The 24,152-nt window shown below is 38.9% G+C and overlaps 2 protein-coding genes across 2 annotated transcripts; both read left to right on the forward strand.

Annotated features, from left to right (window-relative positions):
• The first annotated feature begins 3,089 nt into the window (after positions 1 to 3,089).
• On the forward strand, positions 3,090 to 4,210 carry LOC104591956 (uncharacterized). Its single transcript, XM_010251113.2, has 2 exons — positions 3,090 to 4,077; positions 4,167 to 4,210. The coding sequence occupies exons 1-2, from the start codon at positions 3,090 to 3,092 to the stop codon at positions 4,208 to 4,210; spliced, it is 1,032 nt and encodes a 343-aa protein (XP_010249415.2).
• A 14,859-nt stretch (positions 4,211 to 19,069) lies between these two features.
• Positions 19,070 to 23,860, forward strand: LOC104591407 (triose phosphate/phosphate translocator, non-green plastid, chloroplastic-like). The gene is made up of 9 exons (XM_010250205.3): positions 19,070 to 19,734; positions 20,418 to 20,540; positions 20,633 to 20,785; positions 21,216 to 21,301; positions 21,453 to 21,537; positions 21,823 to 21,942; positions 22,043 to 22,111; positions 23,409 to 23,538; positions 23,675 to 23,860. Exons 1-9 carry the CDS (start codon positions 19,351 to 19,353, stop codon positions 23,749 to 23,751), a joined length of 1,227 nt encoding a protein of 408 aa, XP_010248507.1. The 5' UTR covers positions 19,070 to 19,350; the 3' UTR covers positions 23,752 to 23,860.
• The last annotated feature ends 292 nt before the right edge of the window (positions 23,861 to 24,152 follow it).

Raw genomic sequence — 24,152 nt, forward strand, 5'->3', positions numbered from 1 at the left:
ATTACCACTGGCAATTTCCCTGCTTCCTCACCTCCATGAAAACACCAGTACTATTCCATTATTGTTTAACTACATTAGTCGTCTCTATTGTTTATTCACAATATGGTACTATCGCTAGGTTTACTAGCTAACTAAATTAAATAGAACCCTCTGTGTATGGATTATGGACATATCTACTCAGACAGAAAAACTAAAAAAACATGAATGATAAGATTCACTAACCAACAATCACCGGCAGAGTGGAAGGTGGTGCTCCCATCAACGACGCTGAGTCACCCATCTTCTTTGGTACATTCACGTTCTCTCTGTAAACTTTCGCTTTTATCCGTAATGTATACCTCTTCTCTAGTGCCACTTCCGACATTGTCCTATGATTCCTGCTCCCATCCGCCGCCACCATCACATCCGGCATCACCATTGATGCTTGCATAAGCTTTCTATCCCCCACGGCAACCACGCTGGAAGTCTTTACAGGAAGAGTCTTTTAGAAATTAAAAAACAAAAAACTTGTGATATCACATGTGAATTGAGTGTGATAGAAATTATTGATAAGGAAGGTTTTAAGTCCTTTACACAATTATCAGAAATAATATGAATAAGGATAACTTAGTCTATTAGTTAAACTATAAGGGTAGTTTAAAAAATTTGTCTTTCTAATTAATTAATTCTTGCAAAGCTTGAATATTATACTTTGCTGTACATATATGTTTAGAAGTTGGGCTTTGGATTCATAAAAAGACACACTAAGGACCAAAACTTACCACGTGTCCGATATTGTCTGAGGACAAAGTATTAAAGAGTTGTATAAATTCGTGGTACACTATTTTTCCCATTTTATCAATTTTATTTTTCAGTAAATTGAGTTGCTAACTTGATGGTGGTGGATCTCATGGAAATGAAAGAAACCCTATTATCTAGCAAAAAAATAATACATTGATCCGGTCAAGTATTGATAGTAAGTGCATTTATCCATATAAATGACTTAATATTTAATAAACAAGGCCTTAAACACTTTATCCTCGTTTTTGGGGTAAATAAGCTTGAAGGCCCCTTCCCTTTTATTGGCTTCAAAGAGCTTTCGGTGATTTGCTTTGGTTGAGCTAATGGACTACTACGAAGAAACTGCTTTCATTTAGCTCTGCTCCTCAAAAGTAGTTACCACATAATTCATGCTTGGTAAAATCATGTTCAATAGCTCAACAAATTAATTAATTGACAAAAATACCTCGAAAGCAAACCTGCAGTAAGGTTTTCTTTGGTATTTCTATTTCCTTATCTTTGAGGGATTCGATTATGTGTTTTAGAATCATTTGTTAGTGATATTTTGTGACTTAGAATCATTTGTTGCTGTTAATTTGGAATTTATGTAATCTTGTAGTAGCTCTAATGACAATGATTTGAGGTATATGCCTTGCCAGGTAAATTTTCTGTTTCGTAAAACTTTTCTTTTATAAAAGGTTTGGCTGTCTTTTGATATGCAAAAGGTAGAGACTAATTATAATTTTTCTGTTTCCTACATATGTGGACATTTGGCCATTATTCATGGTTTTATTTTAGGAAAAATTCCACTTTAGTACCACATAACTTTGGGGTAGTGACAATAAGTTTGTATTGGAACTTTTAAACGTATCACTGCAGTATCCTAATTTTCAAAAAGTGTTAAGATGGTCCCTACCATTAACCGATCCTCAGTTATCTGATCACGTGATGACATACACAATTTAAAATTTTTGAAAATATCAAAATTACCCAAGACATTGTTCATTGTCTTCTACCTTGAGACTGAGACTGAGACTGAGACTGAATTGATTTGTAAAACCACTACCGTTTTCTGATTTTTTAATTAATGTCGGAGGTTATCCCTCCAAGCAAAACTCGAGAAGAAGAAAAACCTATTGAACTGTAGGCGATCCAAGACCAAAATCCAAGTTCTTCTAATCCTCAAGCACAGGAATGGGATATCAAATCTCGAACCTGGTTTCTACCCTACCAAAGCAAGGAACCTGATGATGAGCAAGATAAAGGCTTGGATTAACTTAAACTAGGCTTCTCTACCAAATGACCTCAAGTTGTTGCCTCGATCATAGCTATACCAGCGGTTTCTCTCCATTCAAAAACTCGTTTGATGGTGTAATCAGGTCAAGCGATCGTTTCATTTTTTACTGAATCATTTTTTCAGGCATTGTTGGATTTAGGTTAGCTTATTCGAAGCGCTTCATAGATGCACGTTTGGTTCATAGGTTGTTGTTTGAAAAATTCAATCCTATGACTGCAATTCAATAGGTTTGTCGCCAGTGCCTAAATTCCATTTGAAATTTAGACTGGGGAGTAGAACCCCATACAATTGAAAGATCATTGACTACAATCATGAAGTATAGCAGCACATGTAAATCTGTTGCAACTATTAGTCCAGTTGTCCAACTAGACTGACAGCTTGCATTAGTTAGCATTAGTTAGAACACGTGTAATTATGTATCTATATATACTGAACTTTATAATAAACAAACAAGTTTTTTCTCTATTTTTCTCAGTTGCTTCTCGCAACTTTATATGGTATCAAAGCATGGTTCACACTGTGTCTATGCATTCTTGGTTCCTTTCTCTGCAATACGTCATCATTTCTTGTTTCTTTTCTTGATCAGTCATCGGTTCTTGTTTCTTTTCTCAATCACGCAGTTACTCCCTCTCTTGATCGATGATCATCTCTGTGTTTTTTTTTCCTGCAATACGATTTGATCAGTGGTTGTTTCTTTATTTCTTTCCTCAATCACGAATTTGCTTCTTCTCTTGATCGGTGATCATGGTGGCCAATTTGGCTAACACCAGCAATGACAACATCAATGAAATGCTCACAGATTCGGCATCACCTTTTTATCTACATCCGTCTGATAATCCCGGAACTGTGCCCGTATCCTATCCATTGAATGGTGATAACTATTCAACCTAGAAAAGAGCCATGTTAAATGCTCTCTGGGTGAAAAATAAGGTTGGATTTGTCGATGGCACGATTGTGAAGCCTGATGAATCCAGAAGTTCAGAATTACTTGCTTGGAGAAAGTGCAACTTAATGGTGGTTTCCTGGATCTTTAATGCCCTGTCTAGAGGTCTACATCAAAGCATTGCCTATGTTGAAAGTGCTTGTGAGATCTGGACAGATCTTGAAGGCAAGGTACTCACAAGGAAATGCTCCACAGGTTTTTCACTTGAAGCGTGAATTAACCTTACTAAGGCAAGAAAACCCCCCATCTTTTTCTTATTTTACAAAGATGAAAGGACTCTGGGATGAGCTCTCCATCTATACAAATGTACCTTCATGTTCATGCAGTGGTGCAGCCAGAGAATTCCTTGTTGAAAGAGACAAGGAACAGGTGTATCAATTTCTCCTTGGGCTAAGTGATTGGTTTAATATAGTGAGATCCAACAACCTTGGAATGGATCATCTACCAAGTATTGGGAAAGTATATTCCATGATTTCACAAGAAGAGAAACATCAGCTCTTATCTGTCCAAATGGCATCAGTTGTGGAGGCAGCTGCTCTTCATGTTATTGGCACATCCAAACTCAATTCCAAGAGTGAAAAAGATCACCCAAAATTCAAATGTGACCATTGTAAGAAAACCAGGCATACCAAAGATCATTGTTATGAGCTGGTAGTCTATCCAGACGATTGGGAAAAGAAACCACGTACTATGTCAAAGGTCAGCAATGAAAGGAATCAATCTAATGTTGCTTCTACATTCAACAACACTGTGAAATCCTCTCCTGTTACATGGCTAATTACTGACCAATATCAACGGTTACTTAGTCTTCTTTTTGGACCACCAATAGTGCCGGTTTCAGCCAACTTTGCTAGTAAGACAAATTCATCATCTTGGTCTTTTAATCCGTTTGAATGGATATTGGATAGTGGCACTACAAACCACATGGTACCTGCTGAGCACATCTCTAGTGGTTCTAATACCACTTCAACCCATAAACCCGTGCAATTACTGAATGGCACTTTACTATCAGTTCAATCACAAGGAGATGTTAAGATGACCCCTAATCTTGTGCTTCGTGATGTCCTATTTGTTCATGGTTTTCACTGCAATTTGTTGTCCATAAGCAAACTTACTGCACAACTAAATTGTGTGGTCTTATTTTTCCCCACCTTTTGTGTCTTGCAGTACCTTGCCTCCAAGACATTGATTGGGGTAGGGACGATGCATGACGGACTATGCCATTTCAAGGCTTTGAACCCTTCTACTACTTTTCATACTCAACATACAATTCCCTCCATCCATTGGCACTCACAATTGGGGCATGCCTCTTATGACCGCTTATCTCGTATCCCTAGTTTGCACATCATGATGCCCGAGAATAATTGTTGTGATACTTGTTTGAAAGCAAAACAAACCAAATTGCCATTTCCCATTAGTCACACAAGGGCTGCAACTCCTTTTGAATTGATTCATTATGATTTGTTGGGAGGGTATTGTACACCTTCTCATAGTGGAGCACATTATTTTCTCACTATAGTGGATGACTACTCACGGGCCACATGGGTTTATTTGCTCAATAACAAGTCAAATTTGTACTTCTATTTTACCATGTTTTGTGCAATGGTCAATACACAATTTTAAGCCAAAGTAAAACCTGTTCGCTTAGATAATGGGTCTGGGTTTCTCTCTGGTCCCATGAAAGAATATTTAGTTGAACATGGTATTTTGCATCAGCGGTCTTGCATTGACACTCCACAACAAAACGAAGTTGTCGAACGTAAACATAGGCATCTTCTTGAGGTGGCGCGGGTTCTCCGATTTCAGGCCCACTTACCCATACAATTTTGGGGAGAATGCATCCTAACTGCAACATACTTGATTAACTATCTACCTACCCCGGTGATTGATGGAAAGACTCCGTATGAATTGTTATTTCACAAACCTCCTTACAATCATTTGAAGGTATTTGGTTGCCTCTCTTATGTTAATACCTCCAAGGTGGGCCGAGACAAATTCGTGCCACGCTCTCGTAAATGTGTGTTTATTGAGTACCCTCAAGGACGAAAAAGGTATCGCCTTTATGATTTACAAACTAGGCAGATATTTGTATCATAGGATGTCATTTTTTTTTGAAGACCAATTTCCATTTGCTCTACATTCATTTGAAAATGGTTACTCTTTAGATATTGTGATCCCGTTACCAACATGTGATGATGCTGACATGAGCACATAACCAACCCATGGTCCAACTATTGATATTGGCCCACCTCGTGAGATTGATCCTGTAACAATCTCAGATTTGTCAACGCCTGCCTTGGGCCGACCCACTCGCTCTCGTCGTCCTCCATCCCATCTTAATGATTTTGTACGTCCTACATTATCATCTACCAACACACGATACCCCATTTCCTATTATCTTACATTTTTACCCTCAACTTTCCAAATAAACCTTATGCAAACACCCACTGAACCAAAGTCATTTGCCCAAGCACATCAGTTCCCTTGTTGGCGCCAAGCAATGGTTGATGAGCTAGCTTCTTTAGAAAGAACTAATACATGGACTCTCACTGATTTGTCACCTGGAAAGAAGCCCATAGGCTGCAGGTGGGTTTATAAAGCCAAGCACAAGGCAAATGGTAGTATTGAGCGGTTCAAAGCATGCCTAGTAGCAAAAGGCTACACGCAAACCGAAGGCATGGATTACACTGACACATATACTCCTGTGGCAAAGCTTGTCATTGTTCGATGTCTATTGTCCCTTGCTGCGGCACGTCATTGGGAGCTTCACCAAATGGACGTCAATAATGCTTTTCTACATGGAGCATTACAAGAAGTCTACATGCTACCACCAGCAGGTTTACTTTCCCTAGGAGATGCATGCGTATGTCGTCTTAACATGTCCATATATGGCCCAAAACAAGCTTCAAGAAATTGGTTTGATACCTTAGCACGAGCATTAAAGCAACAGGGATTTGTGCAATCTCTTGCTGATAATACACTCTTCACCATGACCAAGCCGGGGTGCTTTCTTGTTGTGTTGGCTTATGTTGATGACCTTGTAGTAGTTGGGAATGATGCTTCTGCCATTGCAACCTTAAAACAGTATCTTAGCGATTGCTTTCCCATCAAGGATCTTGGACCTTTACATTATTTCTTGGGCATTGAGGTATCTCTTGATGATCATGGCATATTCCTTAGCCAACATAAATACACCTTGGATGTTCTAAAGGATGATGAAATGCTTGCTTGTAAACCCAGCCTATTTCCCATGGAACAACAATACCACCTCCAACTTGATTCTAGACCACCCATTGATCATTCAACTCAATACAAAAGACTAGTTGGTCGCCTCATTTATCTGACTATAATGTGACTTGAGATCACTTACTCAATGCACATCTTAAGCCAATTCATGATTGCTACACACTAACACCTTCTGGAAGCTACAATGCATATACTTCGTTATTTGAAATCTTCCCCAGATCATGGCCTTCTTTTGTCTTCACAAAATGATCTTGTTATACGGGCCTACTATGATTCCGACTGGGTTGGCTGCCCAACTACTCATCCATCGACCACAGGATACTTTACTACCCTTGGCTCTTCTCCTCTTTCTTGGAAGACAAAGAAGCAATCCACCGTATCTCGTTCCTCTGCTGAAGTTGAGTACCGCTCCGTGGCTGCAGGCACTAGTGAGCTATTATGGCTGAAACGTCTCTTTCATGATTTGGGCCTTCATCATCCAGAGCCTATGCAACTCTACTATGACAACAAAGCAGTTCTTCACATTGCTGCTAACCCCGTTACCATGAACGCACCATGCATATTGTGCTTGATTGCCACTTCATCCTCCGGCACATTCAATCCCAAACCATTGTTACTGCACATATCTCCTCGAAGTTACAACCAGCAGATATCTTCATGAATGCTTTGGGGCGAGACCAGTTTCAAGCTTTAGTTCCCAAGTTGGGCATCACCCAAGTCCATTCTCCAACTTGAGGGGGCGTATAGCAACACGTGTAAATCTGTTGGAAAAGATTCTATTAGTCCAGCTGTACAATTAGACTAATTATGTATCTATATATATTGAACTCTGTAATAAACAAACAAGCTTTTTCTCTGTTTTTCTCGGTTGGTTCTCGTAACTTTATGTAAAGCATTTCTTCCCATTGCGTCTTTCCAATGTGAAGTTCTGTATTATTTGGAATTAGAAAGGGGAAAGCTATCAGAAGCTCGCGTGTTCTCCACGCGGTGCTAATCTGGTCAATACACAAAATCAACCAACGTCAAAGAATCGAAAAAGTTTCAGGTGGCTTGAAAGGATGGGGTGATCCCAAAGTTGAAAATAGAGGTCATTCTTTGATGGGAAATCCACTGGAGAGTGATCTTGAAAGGATATCTCGATAATCAGATAGTAGAAATCTCTTCCACATGGCATCTGAATTTTCCGCCGATGGAAACTCCGATGAGACCACCAACGATTGGCACACATCTTGTGGAGACGTGAGCGAAATGAGTTTCGTAATGCAACCCTCCAGCAAGGCGTAGAAACCCACTGTTGTGCTACTACACGCTTCTTTTGAGTTCTGATTGTTCGTTATTTGTTGCCTTTGTATATATAGGATAACATAGGAATAGAAGGATCGGAGGCGAAGGCTTTGTTCTCGATATTGGGAATGACTTGTTCTTCTTGCACCGGTTCTATCGAGAAAGCGATCAAACGGCTAACAGCTTCCTGTTATTCGAGATGCTGCGATTGATGTTCTCCGTCCATATTTTCTTGAGATGAGATGCCAATCATAATAAAATTAGATGATACATAAAAACATTTGTGTCGTTTCACATGATACTTAACGTCCCTTAACAGTTTTGAACACTTTTTGAAAGTTTGGATATGGATGACACATTTGAAAATCGGAGTACACACTACCCTCAAAGTTTAGGGTACTAAATTAGAATTTTTCCTTTATTTTAAATGCGAAACAGTAAAAAAGGAAAATAATAATAAAAAAAAAAGAAAAACAGATGGTAATCCATCAAAATTCTCTTTATTTTAAATAGTTGTTTTTTAAACAGGTGAAAATGACCCAGAGTCCACATTCTGTGCACTGGACGAGTACACCCGCCAATCACAAACACCCACGTCGGCGTGTTTAAAATTTATTAACTTAACGGACGTTTATTAAAGAATCCAGTTGAACCGAACACAAAAAGACAAAAAAACTTAAAAAATACACCTTATATTCTTCTTCCTCCCATTCTTTCCTCCGCCAACCCCTTTACCAAAAGCATCCACCTGCGATCGGCGATCTCACTGAACGCAGAAGCCACTGGCGGTGGGTGTGGATGGGTATGAGATCTCATCCTTTTTGCCTTTTACCTTTCATAACGTTGGGACCACGAAGCCAAAGCTCACCCATGCGGTTCACTGGCAACGCCTCGCCAATTCCACCGGTGTCGTGAACGCATAAGCAAGTTCCAGTTTCAGTTCCACAGTAGGGAAGTGAAGCGCTGAACCAACCAAACCAAAAAACCGGAGGCAGTTTCCTTGTTTTCTACAAACCCGGGTGCATTGCAAATTGCAAACTGCCGCAGATTCATCCAAATCCACTCCAAATCAAAGCTTCATCGTCAATTTGTCCGTCAGTCTCCTCTCTCTCTTATCCAATCTCCATCCACAACAGTTGCAGCTCTCTCTATCTCTCTCTCTCTCTCCAGAGTCTAGACATGAATTTTCAAATCCAAAAGCAAACAAATTATATAAAGCCAAGACCTGAAGATCCTTTGTTCATGTTGTCTGGAACCAGCCACTCACCCTCTCTACCTCGAGATGGCTACTCCTCAGTCCCAACTCTAACCCTGCAAGGGAAAGAGAAACCATCAATTAACTTGCAAATTTCTTCCCCCCTTTTCATGATAATACAACAGATGAAGGACGAAGCGGAGGAGGTGGTGGACGGAGTTTACTTGCATACCCTAACAACAGAGTAGAAGATTCACATCCCATATCCTCTTCCCCGCTCGGAACTATGGTCTTGTTAGCAAAATATTCATTCCTTCTATTGGATTGAAGAGTCTTGTAGCATTTTAAGATGATCACATATCCCACAACCAAACCCTTCGACGATGAGGACGACGGTCTTGAATCACTAGAGCTTGTGGTCTATTTCTTCGAAATCAAGGGCTCTTCTTGAGGGAAGCGTTTTCTAGGTTCAGGTTGGATGGCTTGTCTCTGGCAAGATCTGGAGTTATTGGCGTAAGGCTTATGGCGAGGCAAGGCCACCGGGCATACTCTCCTGCGTTCGACTAAACAGTCTTGAGGGCGTAAAATCTCCGTCCCCATCTGGTAGTAATTCTCGTAATTAAGAAAGGAAACAAAAAGAGGTGGTTGGCTCTGCATCGTATACACCGGCTTTATAGAAGAATAAAAGTTTGTTAAGTGAGTAAATTTTAAGCATGCCGACGTAGACGTTTGTGGTTGATGTGAATGTATGTGTTTGTTTTGAAGCCAAAAAGGCAAAAGGAATTCAATAAAATTCTGCAAATGACACCAAAGTCAAGAAACGCCACAACGAAGGCATTCGGCCTCTAACAAAGACAAAGTAATAAGTGCAACTCCCTTAGTAACAACAGTAGAAACGAGTGTAAAGCCCTTAAGATTGAAGAAAACTGTTGGGATTATGTCTTATTTTACAATCGTTGGATTACTTTTAATCTAATGGTTGGTGTGGTATATAAAAATTTTCTTTTGTATGTAGGGATAAGGTTTTTTTGGGAGAAAATGTGTAAGAAAAACATAGAATGCTCTTGGTGTGAGAGTGACTTTTTTCTCTTGATTTTGTTCTTCGGGTTGAGAGGAAGGGGAGAGCGGGTGTACAAGGGTAAGGGTTGGTTTGGGTTGCAAGGCACAAGGTACTTGTATTGTTCTCAGTTTTCTTTCATAGTGAAGAACATATTTTATTTCTCCTGTGGACATAGGCAGTAAGGCCGAACCACGTAAACCTTTGTGTCTTTGTGGTGCTTGTTTTATTTATCTTTGCTTGGATTTCATCTTTTTTGCTTCTATTAGATTTCTTGTGGTTGCTATTTCAAATACCTTGTTATTTTATACTGTGGGTGGTTGTTATGAAGCCCTCACAAAGTGGTATTAGAGCTCCCATGTTAGTGTTTACAAGGTATTTGTGAAATTGCTTGAGAGATAATGGCAGCAAAAAGTACAGGTTCTCAATTCCAATTTGAGAGGTTTGATGGCAAAGGCAGTTTTACCCTGTGGAAAAGAAGGGTAAATGACATCCTGATTCAACAAGGCTTGGTTAGAGCATTGAAGGAAAAGTATGGGAAGACAGAAGACATGAATGATTTTGATTGGGAGGACATCGAGTCAAAGTGTGTTAGTACGATTCAATTGCTCCTAACTGATAATGTTATGTTTAACGTAATGGAGGAAAATTCTGGACCGGAATTATGGGATAAGTTGGAGAAGCTTTATTTAGTTAAAAGCTTAACTACAAAGCTATATCTGAAGTGGCAGTTGTATGGGCTGAAGATGGAAGAAGGTGGGCAATCTCCTAGAACACCTAAATGTGTTCAATAGTATATTGAATCAACTAGGGAAAGTTGATGTCAAAGTGGAGGAAGAAGACAATGCATTTTTGCTTCTTACCTTACTTCCTGATTCGTATGAAAACTTAGTGACAACATTGTTGTACAGGAAAGATACAGTGAAGCTGGAAGAAGTTATTGCATCTATTCTATCCAGTGAGGTTAGGAGGAAGTCTAAGTATGAGAACGGGCAAGACTTTGCGTTGGTCATGGTGGGAATGAATCAGAAAGGAAAGTCGCCTGATAGGGGATCTAAGAGCAGCATGTCTAGATCTAATGCTAGGGAAAATGGCAAGATACAGTGTTACAGATGCAAGGAATTTGGCCACATGAAGAGAGATTGTCCTGCACAGAAAAGGAATGGGGATGAATCTAGAAGCCTAGCAATTGCATCTGATGATGATGGAGACGTTCTCAGTCTCCGAAGGTATGTGTAATTTTTCTCCAAATGAGTGGGTTTTAGATTCTAGATGTTTTATGCATATTTGCTCTAGGGAGGAATATTTTAACACATTCCAAAAGAGGAAGATAGGTGTTGTCTCCTTGGGTGATGGGTCTACATGTAACACCATGGGTGTTGGGACAATGAAAATCAAAATGTTTGATGGAGTAGTTCGCACTTTGGGTAATGTGGCGTATGTCCAAAAAATGTGTAGGAATCTAATATCACTTAGCTGGCTAGACTCCAAGGGATGCAAGATTTTGCTGTAGGTGGAGTTATGAAAATCACATGTGGCAGTATGGTCCTGATGAAGGAAGAAAAATTCAAGGGTTTGTATCATCTGGTTGGGAGTACAGTGGTTCCCAAGACCTCGATGGGATGTTGGAAATGGAATGCGCAAGGTAGTGTGGCCACATGGAGGGCCTCTTTTGCGGATAGAGTAGAGACAAATGCTGCAAGTTTCCAAGGTACAAATGATGATGAGGGGAAGATTTCTATTGGAAGAGAGGAATGATCGAGCTCTCTCTCTGAAGTTAATTAGGATTGTTAGCTTGGGTACAGTTACACAGGTACATAGGCTGTGATGTTGAATCAGGTGGAGTCGGGACCGAATGATTCAGATTATGTGTAACTAGTGATGTTTTACAAGGCTAATGGAGGCTTGTGGTATTTGCAAACAGGTGGAGACACAAATAATATATCTCTAAGGTGGTTGAAAAATAAGCTAAGGTAGATATTGTTGGGATTGTGTCTTATTTTACAACTGCAAGATTACTTTTAATCTAACGGTTGGTGTGGCCCCTATTTAGGTTAAAGAGGTTTTACATATAAAAGTTTTCTTTTGTATGTAGGGTTAAGGTTTTTTGGGAGAAAAGGTGTGAGAGAAAAATACAGAGTGTTCTTGGTGTGAGAGTGGGTTTTTTCTCTTGTTTTTGTTCTTCGGGTTATGAGGAGGGAGAACGGGTGTACAAGGGTAAGGGTTGGTTTGGACTGCAAGTCGCAAGGTACTTGTATTGTTCTCAGTTTTCTTTCATAGTGAATAACAGATTTCGTTTCTCCCATGGATGTAGGCGGTAAGGCCGAACCATGTAAATCTTTGTGTCTTTGTAGTGCTTGTTTTATTTGTCTTTGCTTAGATTTCATCTTTCTTGCTTTTATTAGATTTTTCGCGGTTGCTATTTCAAATACGTTATTACTTTATACTATGCACGGTTGTTGTGAGGCCCTAACAAAAACAAAGTGATATGGTAATCCCAAACTGTAACAAAACCATAACACCAGGGCTTTACATAGAAGCTGTAGAAGGCCTAAATCTCCAACGCAGAGATAAGAAAACATGCTTGAAAATGCCTTGAAAATAGAAGGCCCAAATCACCATGTCTACCTGCAATACATTACCTCCTGTGAATTGGGAACTCTGAGTCCGGATATCCTGCCCATACAAATTCTGCCCACATTTATGGTAGCACATATGGAGAATACCTCATCTTCTGTCTAGTATTATGCAAGGGGAGATATTCTCAATTAACGGAGGATAGTGTATTCAGAGTCCCGAATCATTCAGAAGCTTTCTATGAAAAGGTAGTTGATGGTTCATGATGAAGGAAGATTTGGCCCGACCTCGTAATCACTCAACACGTGGCAAAGGCAATAGCTCGGCACAACAACGTGCCCAAAGTGCGAGCATCAAAGGGAGGAACCAACAGTTCGAACTCCCTACTAGGGGCCCAAACTCCCTACAAGGAGCCCTAACTCCCTACTAGGGGCCCGAATTCCCTACAAGGAGCCCGAACTCTCCCTTAGGCCCCGAGCCTCACACAAGGCAACAACCCGAACCGGCTCGTCCCATGGCAGTTTGGGACACTCCCCGATCCGAACTCAAGACTTCACCTCGCTCACCACTCCAGCACTTCGCCTCCAGGATGCCAAACTGAACAAACGTACCATACCTGACACCGAGGATGTCCGTATCCAAGGGCGGCGAACCTGACTGACTTGGGATCTGACGCTTGACAACCGCACTTCAACGGCCACCTGCCACCGTCGTCACCAGCTGCAGAGACGGCTCCGACAAAGAGAGCAGTGGCGGTTCTGTCCAGCAGAGGGGATGACATCCGAACTGGTAGGAGCTTAGAAATAATCATACCCGATCTGATAGAAGCTTAGAAGTAAGTGCGCGAGGTGGTTATAAAAGGCTCCCTACCCCCTAAGAACAAGGTATGTGAACTTTGCGCCATCTGGTTTTATCTTGCCTTTAAAAGAATTCTAACTTGAGCTTTGGAGCAATCACGCTGGGTTCCCCCCGGAGTTTCCTCATCTTCTCCATTTCAGGTTCACTGTATCTCCGTTCAGAGGCAAAGTCGTTAACAGATAGGACCGACCGAATTGCGCACCATCAGTTCATGATCAACAAAATACAGAAAAGGCCATGAATTGCGCCTAAATTACTCGTCCAAAATGCAACCGTAACTGAAGCGCAACTATGATCTCCAAACTCACCGGAAGAATAATCGGAAAATAGAAAGCCGAAAAACATCCCATCCTCACCAGAACCGGCATCATAGGTGCCCCCACAACCATTTCTGAAACCTCCTCTTTACCGATACCAATTAATGCTTGTACCTAAAAGAAATTAATGGAGAGGCTATCAAGCGACCATTAGTCCTGGGAAGGAAGAAATATGTATTGTTATCAACTATAAACCGTTTAGCGGGGGAATCAGACCTCCTTGACATAATATTGTAATCGACACAAGTAGGTGGAGAGATGATGGCGGCCTCACTTGTGCATTCACCAACCTCACATGAAATTGATGTCACAACAATATAGCACTTGTTCCCAACGTACCAGGATTAGCCTCGTTCTGCATATCCCAATGGTTCTGAGTCCTGGGACTCGTAACCTCTAACAAACCCTTCCAAAAAAATCCCTTCGTAGTTTTTTTTATAAGACCCCAAAAAATAATGTCTTTTGGCCATCTGGACCGTTGAAATATCTTCCTTAAAAAAACTTACCAAACGGTAGTGGTACTGCAGCTGACCCAAACCTAAATTCTGATAATTTTGTTAAATAACATTAAACACTTAATTAGCAATAAGTTCCTTAATTTTGTTAAACAATAATTATAGTAAATACTTAATTTTGTCTAACAATACATAACCCAAATATAATGTCTCGATTGAAATTGGTCTACTTCGACCCAACTGAGAATGCCACTAAGGGCTTATTAATCTCAATTTATTTTAACAAAGCCCGTGCGCATTACACAAGTCTTATTAGTATCTTTTTAAAAAAAGACTTAGAGCTTGTTTGATGTGTCTTTCCGTGTGGTTTTTTAGTTGTTTACAAGCTGAGTACATTAATTTTTGGTCTATTTCTATTTGATTCACGGAAGATCTAGTTGCCAAAAGTTAGAATGCCGAAAAGAAGTGAAAAGCCTATTATGGGCTGATTTCGGGAAGTTCTAAATGAAACTTTTTGCGTCTTACATGAAAAGACATGGAAAGACGCATGAAAAGACATGCGTCTGCCAAATGTGTTTCAGACTGCTCAGATCTTCATGTAAAAGCTCAATGTGTCTTTTGACCGTCAAAACTATTAGAGGGTCTTCCTAAAAAGATATGCCAAACAGGCCTTTAATTAAATATTAAGTTGGATTTTTTATGTTTCTTGATTTATTTAAACGTCACCTGCCTATTATGTTCGGATGATAGTGAACACAACAAATTAAAACATGAGTACATAAAAAGAAAATTGTTCCAATTTATTAGTTCAAACTTCGGATTTAAAATTGAAACATGGCCGAACAAGAAATAAAACTCGGCCTTCTTTATTGGAAGAACATATTCCAAGAGATAACCAAAGAGTCACAATGCGCACCTCGACTACTTCTATTAAGGAAATCCTGCATGCTTGATTGTGGGGTCAAGATTTTTAAAACCAAACTGGTCAGGTGACTGATCCTTGGATTTTCTAGTTTGACCATCCAGGCTAGTTTGGTTTTGAATTCATAGTTTGACCATATTTTGTTGGATTTGGATATATATCTATTTTGGATTTTGGATCAGATTTGGACCACCCCTATCTGATATATATGTTACTTATTCACTTATATATATATATGTTATTTATAAATATGCTATTTATATTGTATTTTCATAAATTTTTATATTATTTAAACTATTATATTTTATTTTTGTTTTAATAATTTATTATTAGGGTAAAATACAAAAACCTCCCCTATAGTTTCACTTTAGAAAAAACCTTCCCTCTATTTTCGAAAAAAATCAACAAATACCTCCCTTCTATCAATAACCAAGAGGGAAAACGTTAAAAAGATGGTCATTTTTTTCAAAATACATATTTTACCCTTTTGCAATTAATGTGCATCTATTTTTACTAAAATAGCCCTGTCTCAGCAACACTATAATCCCTCGAACACTATTCATCTTCTTCCTCATGACACACAACAGTAGAGGAACCATAAGTCTATCCTTGGCTAACCCCATCCCCAAATTGAACAGATTCACATTGTGAGGCTTGCACTCTTGTACTTCAACATTTAGATCATTCTCAACCCCTTCAACATCATATTCATTGTTGTTGCTAATGGTGAAAGATCCACTCCCCACTGTTGATGACATAGGAGGGCAACTCTCAAGGTGGAGCTTCTTGGAAAACGCCTCTTCCTGGTTAATGACGGCAAGCCAAGCCACAATCTCCTTCGCTGTCATCTTGTCCTGCAAGCCAAGGCATGAAAATCGTTGAAGGCTCCGCTCACAGGCTTCTCCTTCTCTGGAATGATGCCATAAACGAAGCCTTGAGCTTTATAGAATCTATTATCTCTCACATATAGCAAGGAATCCAAAGCGGTTCATCAAATTGACCCATGAGCCTATCTCCCACCATGGTCTCCACCGACAGCCGACCCACATCTATCTCCCCATCGTTGAATTCCAGGTTCGGGTTCCATCCTCATACCTGTTCCACGTCAGCCTCTTCAACCCACTTCCGTCCAATCTCACCACATTTAGATCACCGTATGGCTGAAAATTGATTCGGCATGGACACTGGCTCCGCCGATACGCCACTCAAACTGGTAAGAATTTGCAAGGCAATCTTCGTTGGTACCAACGACTTTGAAGAAGGAGAGAGAGAGAGAGAGAGAGAGACCTCTCACATGATTCAACATTCACATTGCCGAGTAGAAAGAAAGAATTAATTTGCACTATAAATAGACCTAATTGTCTTGTTCTGAGACAATGAGAAGAGAAGAGAAAAAGGATGGAATATCAGATGTCTGACTCTGTAATTTCATGCATTGTAACTAAGATAGGCGATTTACTCATTCAAGAAGCAGTTTTGTTGTCCGAAGTGAAAGACCAAGTTGAAGGGCTTTAAACTGAACCGAGGAGGATGCAATGCTTCTTAAAAGATGCAGATACAAATCAAGAAGAAGACCAATGGGTCCATAACTAGATTTTAGAAATTCGAAAGGCTGCTCTCAAGGTGGAGACAATTGTCCTCGACTATATCCAAGCAGTAAAAGTAGCACAACAGAAGAGCTTTGTGAAAAGGTGTCTTTGCATCGTCAAGGAAGGTGTAGATTTTCACAACTTTGGAAAGAAAGTTGAAAAAATCCAACGGAAGATGGTTAACATCTCTAGTAGTTGCGAAAATTATGGAATTAGAAAATTGGTGAAAGAATATTAGAATGGGCATGAGGCTCTTCAGTTAAGATGCAACAACAGTTGAGATGGAGCTATTCACATGTGGTCGATGAAGATGTTATTGGATGAGATTGATCCTCTCATTGTCTGCCTCTGTTGATCCCTCCACCCCTACCACGTAGACTTGTCGGAGTTTTGTTCCATCTGGACGAATAAGGTATATGCTGAAGGCCTCCACATTGCTGGTATTGTGTCGGTTAGACGAGAAGGCTATTAGTTTCCCGTTCGTCGACTAGTTGGACAAATCTCCCAGACCTGAACACTACGAACTTGTCGTCAAGTTCGAGATGCAAAACGATTGAGTCGTGGTTGAACGTGATCAGGTCACCGTCGAGAGAACATGAAGGGAATGATCTGTTAAGCTGGAGCATTCTCAGCTCCGTCACTGAAGAAGTTATAGGTTCGAGATGTAGAACGATTGAGTCCCCTGAAGCCGAATCACCTTAGAATCGGTGGTATCCAAGAAAACCTGATTTCAGAGAGAAAAAAGGATTTGTAGTGGTAAAATTTTGGGTTTACAGTTTCCGTTACCCTACAAAACAACTCTAGCTCTAGATCAAAGATCTCGATGCGCCTAAAGTTGTTCTCTCGTCGCCGAGTCACAACAGTGATTCGTTTGCCGTCATGCAATGCCGCTGGAGTAAATGCATGGAGTCTCGGTGGGGTAACTCGATGAGGAGCTTCACATACACCGGAAAGTTGGAAAACTTTTGGAAGATGCTACACCATCCTAAATTTGTAAAAGGTTATATGAGAAAAAACAAAATTTGTAAAAGGGAAAAATAGGCATTTTAAAAAATATCATCTCTTTAACGTTTTCTGTCTTGATTATTGACGGAAGGGAGGTATTTGTTAAAATAGAGGAGAGGTTTTTGCTAAAATAAGACTATAGGGGAGGTTCTTATGATTGTCAGAAACTTCAAGAGAGGTTTTTATATTTTACCCTTATTATTATTATTTTTTAAAATTAAAATCGAATCAAATCTGATTCGAATACCCAACATCTTAATCAAATTTAAATTTAAATTCGAATAAATATTTATGAGATCTAATAAGATATTTAGATTGGATCAGATTAGATCTATAACATATTGAATTAGATTCAGATATACATTGATTTGAATCCGATCTGATCCATCCATTTGCATCCCTAATTCATTGTTCATTATATGAAGAACCTATAGCTTGGGTTGGCTTGAAGACTAAGAACTAGATAGGCCCATCACATTAACGAGTCAATAAAAAGGCCCACAACCCAACTAGTAGTCATAATGGGATTGTAATGGTGGTCAGAATTATAGGAATTAATTGCTAAAATGTGATATATTTTTTCTTTGGGATAGGGACTTTGAATTTTATTTTTTTATGTTACCATATAGATAACTATATAAACTTAAACTCCTACCTTCATTTTTGGAGGACTGAGCGACCATCTCAACTATTAGGTCATCGATTACAGTGTTGCAATATAAAAAACACATTATACTAAAACATATAATATCCGTTGATATATATTTTTTTCCTTCTGAAACTATACATGAGTGGAGTTCATCTTTTTAAGCCTTGGCTACAACCAGGGAGAGAAATTACCAACTGATCCACCATCAGTTGTAATCGGCGCACCTGTTTAAGCCAACAATCTTGACTTGACTGAAGAAACTCCATGCTTCCTTTCCTTTTCACTTCACCTACCTTCCATAATCCATATAATTTATATATTTTTTTTGTTCGTACTATATTATTCTACACGTTTCCTAACCCCAACCCCCTTTTCATCGCTTCCATCGGTAGCTCCCTAGCAGGCCCTAATGGACCGACGAGACCTATGGGGCTCCGTTTGTTAGGTGAGGGTCCATGGGGCCCCTTTTGCTGAAGCGGCACATCAATTTGTTGGAAATTCACCTAGAAAATACACGCATAATAAAGGATAAATCAATTAAAAAATATTATGAGTAGAAAACGGACGTTACCGTTACCCGGTACAGACAAGTGACAGTCCAACCCGTCACCAACTTTTTTCAAACTTTCAAGGAGACGGAGATACCGAAGACATTCCGATATCTCGTAAAATAGCCAATTAAAACAATATTAAAAAGAAAGAAAAGTTACAATATCGTTTGCCTCAACTTAAGAGAATCGTAAGTGTGGACTCAGCCCATATCTTAGCCTTCATCCATGAATAGTATGTCAATCCAACGGTTTAGATCTTGAATTTACAGTCCTAGAAATGAGCTCAAAGTTCCTCGCAACGCTGCTAATAAAATAAAGAATTAGAAGAAAAGATAAATAAAAGGGGTTAAAATGAGAGACCACACGGCTCTCACTCAGGCAGTCGGTTCAGATGGATGGCTGGCTGCTGGTACTAGTTGAGTGCGATTGTCGTGCTAATAAGTAGATTCCAATCTGACGATTAAAATTTTCTTCCTCACGTGACAGCGTCCGTCCCTTCGTCTTTGTTCTGCATCCGGTGTATCCGTACTTCTCGGTTGTTACTTTACAAAACCTCTCACTCTCCTTTTCGACAAAACAATAGAAAAAAACTCTCAAAAATCTGCATCTCTTAGGTTGCTTTTGTCCTTCTCACCTCCCGAAGAAAATGCAGAGCAGTGTAATCGCTCTCCCTCCTTCTACTCCATTTCTCAAAGCTAGAAAACCTTTGAATCAAAACCCTATCATTAGATTCACTACTCTTGTGCTCTCTTCTTCTTCTCCCAGATCACTCGATCTCACCTCTGGTCATGGAGCTTCTTCCTGCTCTAGATCTTCGCAGCTCTATTCTTCGTCGCGTTTCAGCAGCTGGATTTCTACTCCATCTCTCGTTTCCGATCGACCTAAGAACGATATTAGCGTTAAGGCAGCCTCGGTTTCTGAGAGCGCTGACGAGAGCGCGAAATCCAACAGTATCCAGACTTTAGTTCTCGGAACTCTGTTCGGCCTATGGTACCTTTTCAATATCTACTTCAACATCTACAACAAACAGGTGCATATTTCTCTCAATTCATATCTTCCTTTTTATTTTTTGTTGCTGTAAATGTTAGCTCATGTTGTTTCTTTCCTTTGTTTTACTTCATTCTTTTATTTATTTCGATTTTTTACCATATCGCACCTTTGTTTCTATTATAATTCACTACTTATCTCATCCAATGTTTTTTATTTTTTCCTTGTTCATTTTCTTCTATCGTGTCTTCCCAATTATAGCTATTTAACTGCAGGTAGATCCGTACTTATTAAGAACGCAAATTTAACTTATATATATATATATATATATATATATATATATATAGTGTTAAAGGATAGATCTTGTGGCAAATGAAGCAGGATTTCTTCGGATATCCGTATTTGGTTTTCTGTCACATTTGGAGTCTGAAATTGAAAGTTTATTTACGCATCTATCACGGGCTGGATTATCTAATCTATCAACTTTGCGTAGAAAATTGCACCAGTTAGATGGTATCCCACCTGCTTTTTGAAGTCTTGCAATGATTCGAGAATATTTTCAGTGTTTATGTAGTTGCATTTGCTAAACCATTCAATGCCTTTTTTCCCATTCTTTTCTGGAGAGAGCTTCACTGTATTTCTGCTCAAGCCCAAAGATCTGTAGCTTATTTTTTTTTTCATATATAAGAAAGAGAGTATAGTATTGACGCTATTGATTATTTGCAGGTTCTCAAGGTCTTTCCTTTCCCGGTAACCATCACAACGTTCCAATTTGCTGTGGGAACTGTTCTTGTCATTTTTATGTGGACATTTAATCTCTACAAAAGGCCTAAGATTAGTGGTTCACAGGTATCTGCTTATATTTTTATCAGATAATTGCCCTTATTTCACTTATATTCATCTCGAACCTTACACCTTGGTTATGCACATTCAATCTACAGCTCTTAGGAATTCTTCCGCTGGCTATAGTGCACACTTTCGGAAACCTTTTCACTAATATGAGTCTTGGGAAAGTTGCTGTCTCATTCACCCACACAATCAAAGCAATGGAACCTTTTTTCTCAGTTATACTTTCAGCCTTGTTTCTTGGAGAGGTAAGGCTTAACTATACCGTTATGTGTTTGGTAATTCCATCTTCTTTGTTGGTGTGGACTGTGGAGTCTAAGCCTATTTTGTTTCTTGATTTACTATCTATCTATCTTGCTTGCCTTTTCATTTTTACCTTTTTTATGCCATTTTTCTGAATGCTTTGTCTTTCTACAACTATATTACATGAAAGTGATGGAATTCATATCTTTAAGAAATAGAAGCTTGTTTGATATTGAACATGGGTTAGTATATAACTATTTACACGCATGGTTGTTATTGATTTCCCTCTTTTCATTTTTTTGACTGGATGCTTTTGATTTTTCAACATTGCATCTATGCAGACACGTATATAGGACATTTTAACATAATCAAACAAATTTTCTGTCTTTGTTCTTGTTGGACACCTTTTAATGCTTTGTCGTCCTATACTCACAGATACCCACTCTATTGGTGGTGTCGTCTCTTTTACCAATTGTTGGTGGAGTAGCACTGGCATCACTTACTGAGGCCTCTTTTAATTGGTAAGCAAATCACTGTTTATCTTGGTGTTAGTATGATGTGGAAGAAATCCGTTTGCCTACATGCAGGGCGGATGAATTCCTTATACAGTAATTTAGTTCATATTTCAGACTCTAGCCCTATATAATCTTGCCATTTTGTTTTATGACGCAGGGCTGGATTTTGGAGTGCAATGGCTTCTAACCTGAGTAACCAATCTCGTAATGTTCTCAGTAAAAAGTTCATGGTTAAGAAAGAGGTAACTTATCCTATTTAGACGCAAATTCATTTGTTTACTAGTAAATTGTTATCAGTAAAATGTTCTCAGTATTGTTATCTGTGTTTGTTCACTAGTATTTTCTTAATCACTAAATAACTATAAGATCAGTAGCTGCAGAAAATTTTCTTATCTTACTTCATTGTTTCTGTACAATTCTCTCTGTTGTTTTCCTAGCCAATTTATACTGCATTTGTCCTAACTATTTAAATTTGTGTAAGATTCTTGTGAGAGTTGACCCATAACTATCATCTTGTTCTTAAACAGGAATCTCTGGACAATATAACTCTCTTCTCAATAATAACAATTATGTCATTTATCCTGTTAGCCCCTGTTACTCTTTTCATGGAAGGTGTCAAGTTTACTCCATCATACCTGCAGTCTGCAGTGAGTATTTCATCTCATAAAAAATTACTATTGATTGCATATTGTTTTTGGTCCATTAGTCTGATAGCATCTCTATTCTTTTCATTTCTTGGAATTTCAGGGCTTGAATGTTAGAGAAGTTTGTGTGAGATCTTTACTGGCTGGGCTCTGTTTCCATGCATACCAACAGGTGATTGTTCCTATACTTTTTTTTTTGTTCTTATTCCCTCTTCTCTTTTATTTTTTCTTTCACCCCCATCCAATCTTGTTGCATTATCCTCAATCATGTGAACTTTTTTTTCCTGCATAGAACTAGGCCTTTATTTGATAACTTCATTCCACTTTGAATATATATAAAATGTAGGCTGCAATGTTTAAACTAAATATTAGATCCCTCAAAATTAATTTGATAGTATCTTTGCCTGTCTTCTGTTCTTGAACTGGCTAATTATGCTAATGAAGCTCAAGGAAAATGTTGATGGTGCAGTGTAAGAAATTGAAAAATTGAAAACCAAATATAAAAGAAATTTCTGGCCTTCATAAATAGTCAATGAAGCTAGCTCTTTATTTCAAATAATCTGATAATCCATGTTATTGTTAAGAATTATAACCTATAAAAAGGCCATTACTTTCAGAGGCCACTTCATCCCCCAATCCTGTCCAGTTGTGTTCTAACTGCTGTGATAAAACTGAGGCTGATCCTTTACACTTTTGTAGTCTTGCTTATTGAAGAGATGAGGCAACCATGTAAAAATTCTTTGCTGTTATGAACACTCTAAAAGTATTGCAATGGTTAAGAAAATTTCAAATTCTTATGGTACTTAAATGAATGATGGTGCTTACCTTACCTTTGTCTCGTGCTTAGAATCAAGACATTTCTGTATCTGTCGAGAATCTATCAAGCAAATCCATAATCTGTGAGATATTTATTGTTCTTAGGAAAGAGAATATTGCATTCTGTCAAAAAGACTTGATCACTTGGGGAACACTAGAATTTGACTACAAATTATGTCTTTGTAAAAAACCTTGTTATTTTCACTGAAAGATATGTGCTGAAAACCTAGCTCCATAAAAATGTATCAACTCCCTTAGTTTTGCTACCTTTCAGGTTGACATTTGACATCTTCACACTCTTCCCATATACTTGCAATCTTTGCATTCTTATTACCATGTTTATGCTTCCTAAGCCGGTGGCCCACATTAATATAATATATGAGAGAGACTATCTTTACGTACTTGAACGGAGGCCATCCTGTCAAATGTACAAGTGAAAGATTCTAATTCCAAGAGGAAAAAAAGGGAATGTCAATTACCTACTTAGTGCTATACTTTTCCTTTTATCGAAAAAGGCGTCGTCTTAATTACCTTCAATCTTACGTTGCTCTGTGTTCTACTTCTACTTAGATGGAAAAAAGAGCAGTTAAAATTTTCCAAGTCATAACCTGCTCATTGAAATGTGCTGACAATCATCAGTTCTTACTTGGCAGGTTTCATACATGATATTACAGAGGGTATCCCCTGTTACCCACTCAGTGGGCAATTGCGTGAAGCGGGTGGTAGTCATTGTGACCTCAGTTCTCTTCTTCCGGACGCCTGTCTCTCCCATCAATTCTCTTGGTAAATACTAATAAGTAGACAAAAAAATATCTTGCTAGTATATCAAACTTAAATCCTTATGTTTTATTAGTCCTCACAAGTCACATCCCAGGGTTTATTCCCAGTTTTATTTACCAATGGTTGGATTCTATTACAGGAACTGGGGTGGCTCTTGCTGGAGTCTTCCTGTATTCAAGAGTGAAGCGGATAAAATCAAAGCCAAAGACGGCTTGATGCTGTTTTTCCTGTGGAAAAAATGTGTCTAACTTAGTTGGGTACGCAATCGATCTATGTATGAACATTTTTTTTGGTGGAAATCAATGCATGAACATTTTTTTTGGGATGATTCTATTCTTTCGCCGCTCCATTCGTGTAATTTTTCCCGCGGTGAACATGCCAAGTGTACCGTTGAATGTGGAACCGTCTGCCTCATTTTTTACTTGTTCGGTTTTTCTTTTGGGATTTTGATAGAAAATGATGTTGCTTGTAGCGGGCCCACTAATTCCAGCAATCAAGTCGTTGGTAGACCATTTGTAGTTTTTTCTTGGATGTACTTCGGTGTACCTTCAACCTTCGTAGTGGAGATTTGTCGGGTAATCAATTTGCTTAAGTGGTTTAATTTAGGGCTGCAAGTC

This window comes from Nelumbo nucifera, chromosome 4 (genome assembly GCF_055504915.1).
Source record: "Nelumbo nucifera cultivar China Antique chromosome 4, China Antique-T2T, whole genome shotgun sequence".
Lineage (NCBI taxonomy): Eukaryota > Viridiplantae > Streptophyta > Magnoliopsida > Proteales > Nelumbonaceae > Nelumbo > Nelumbo nucifera.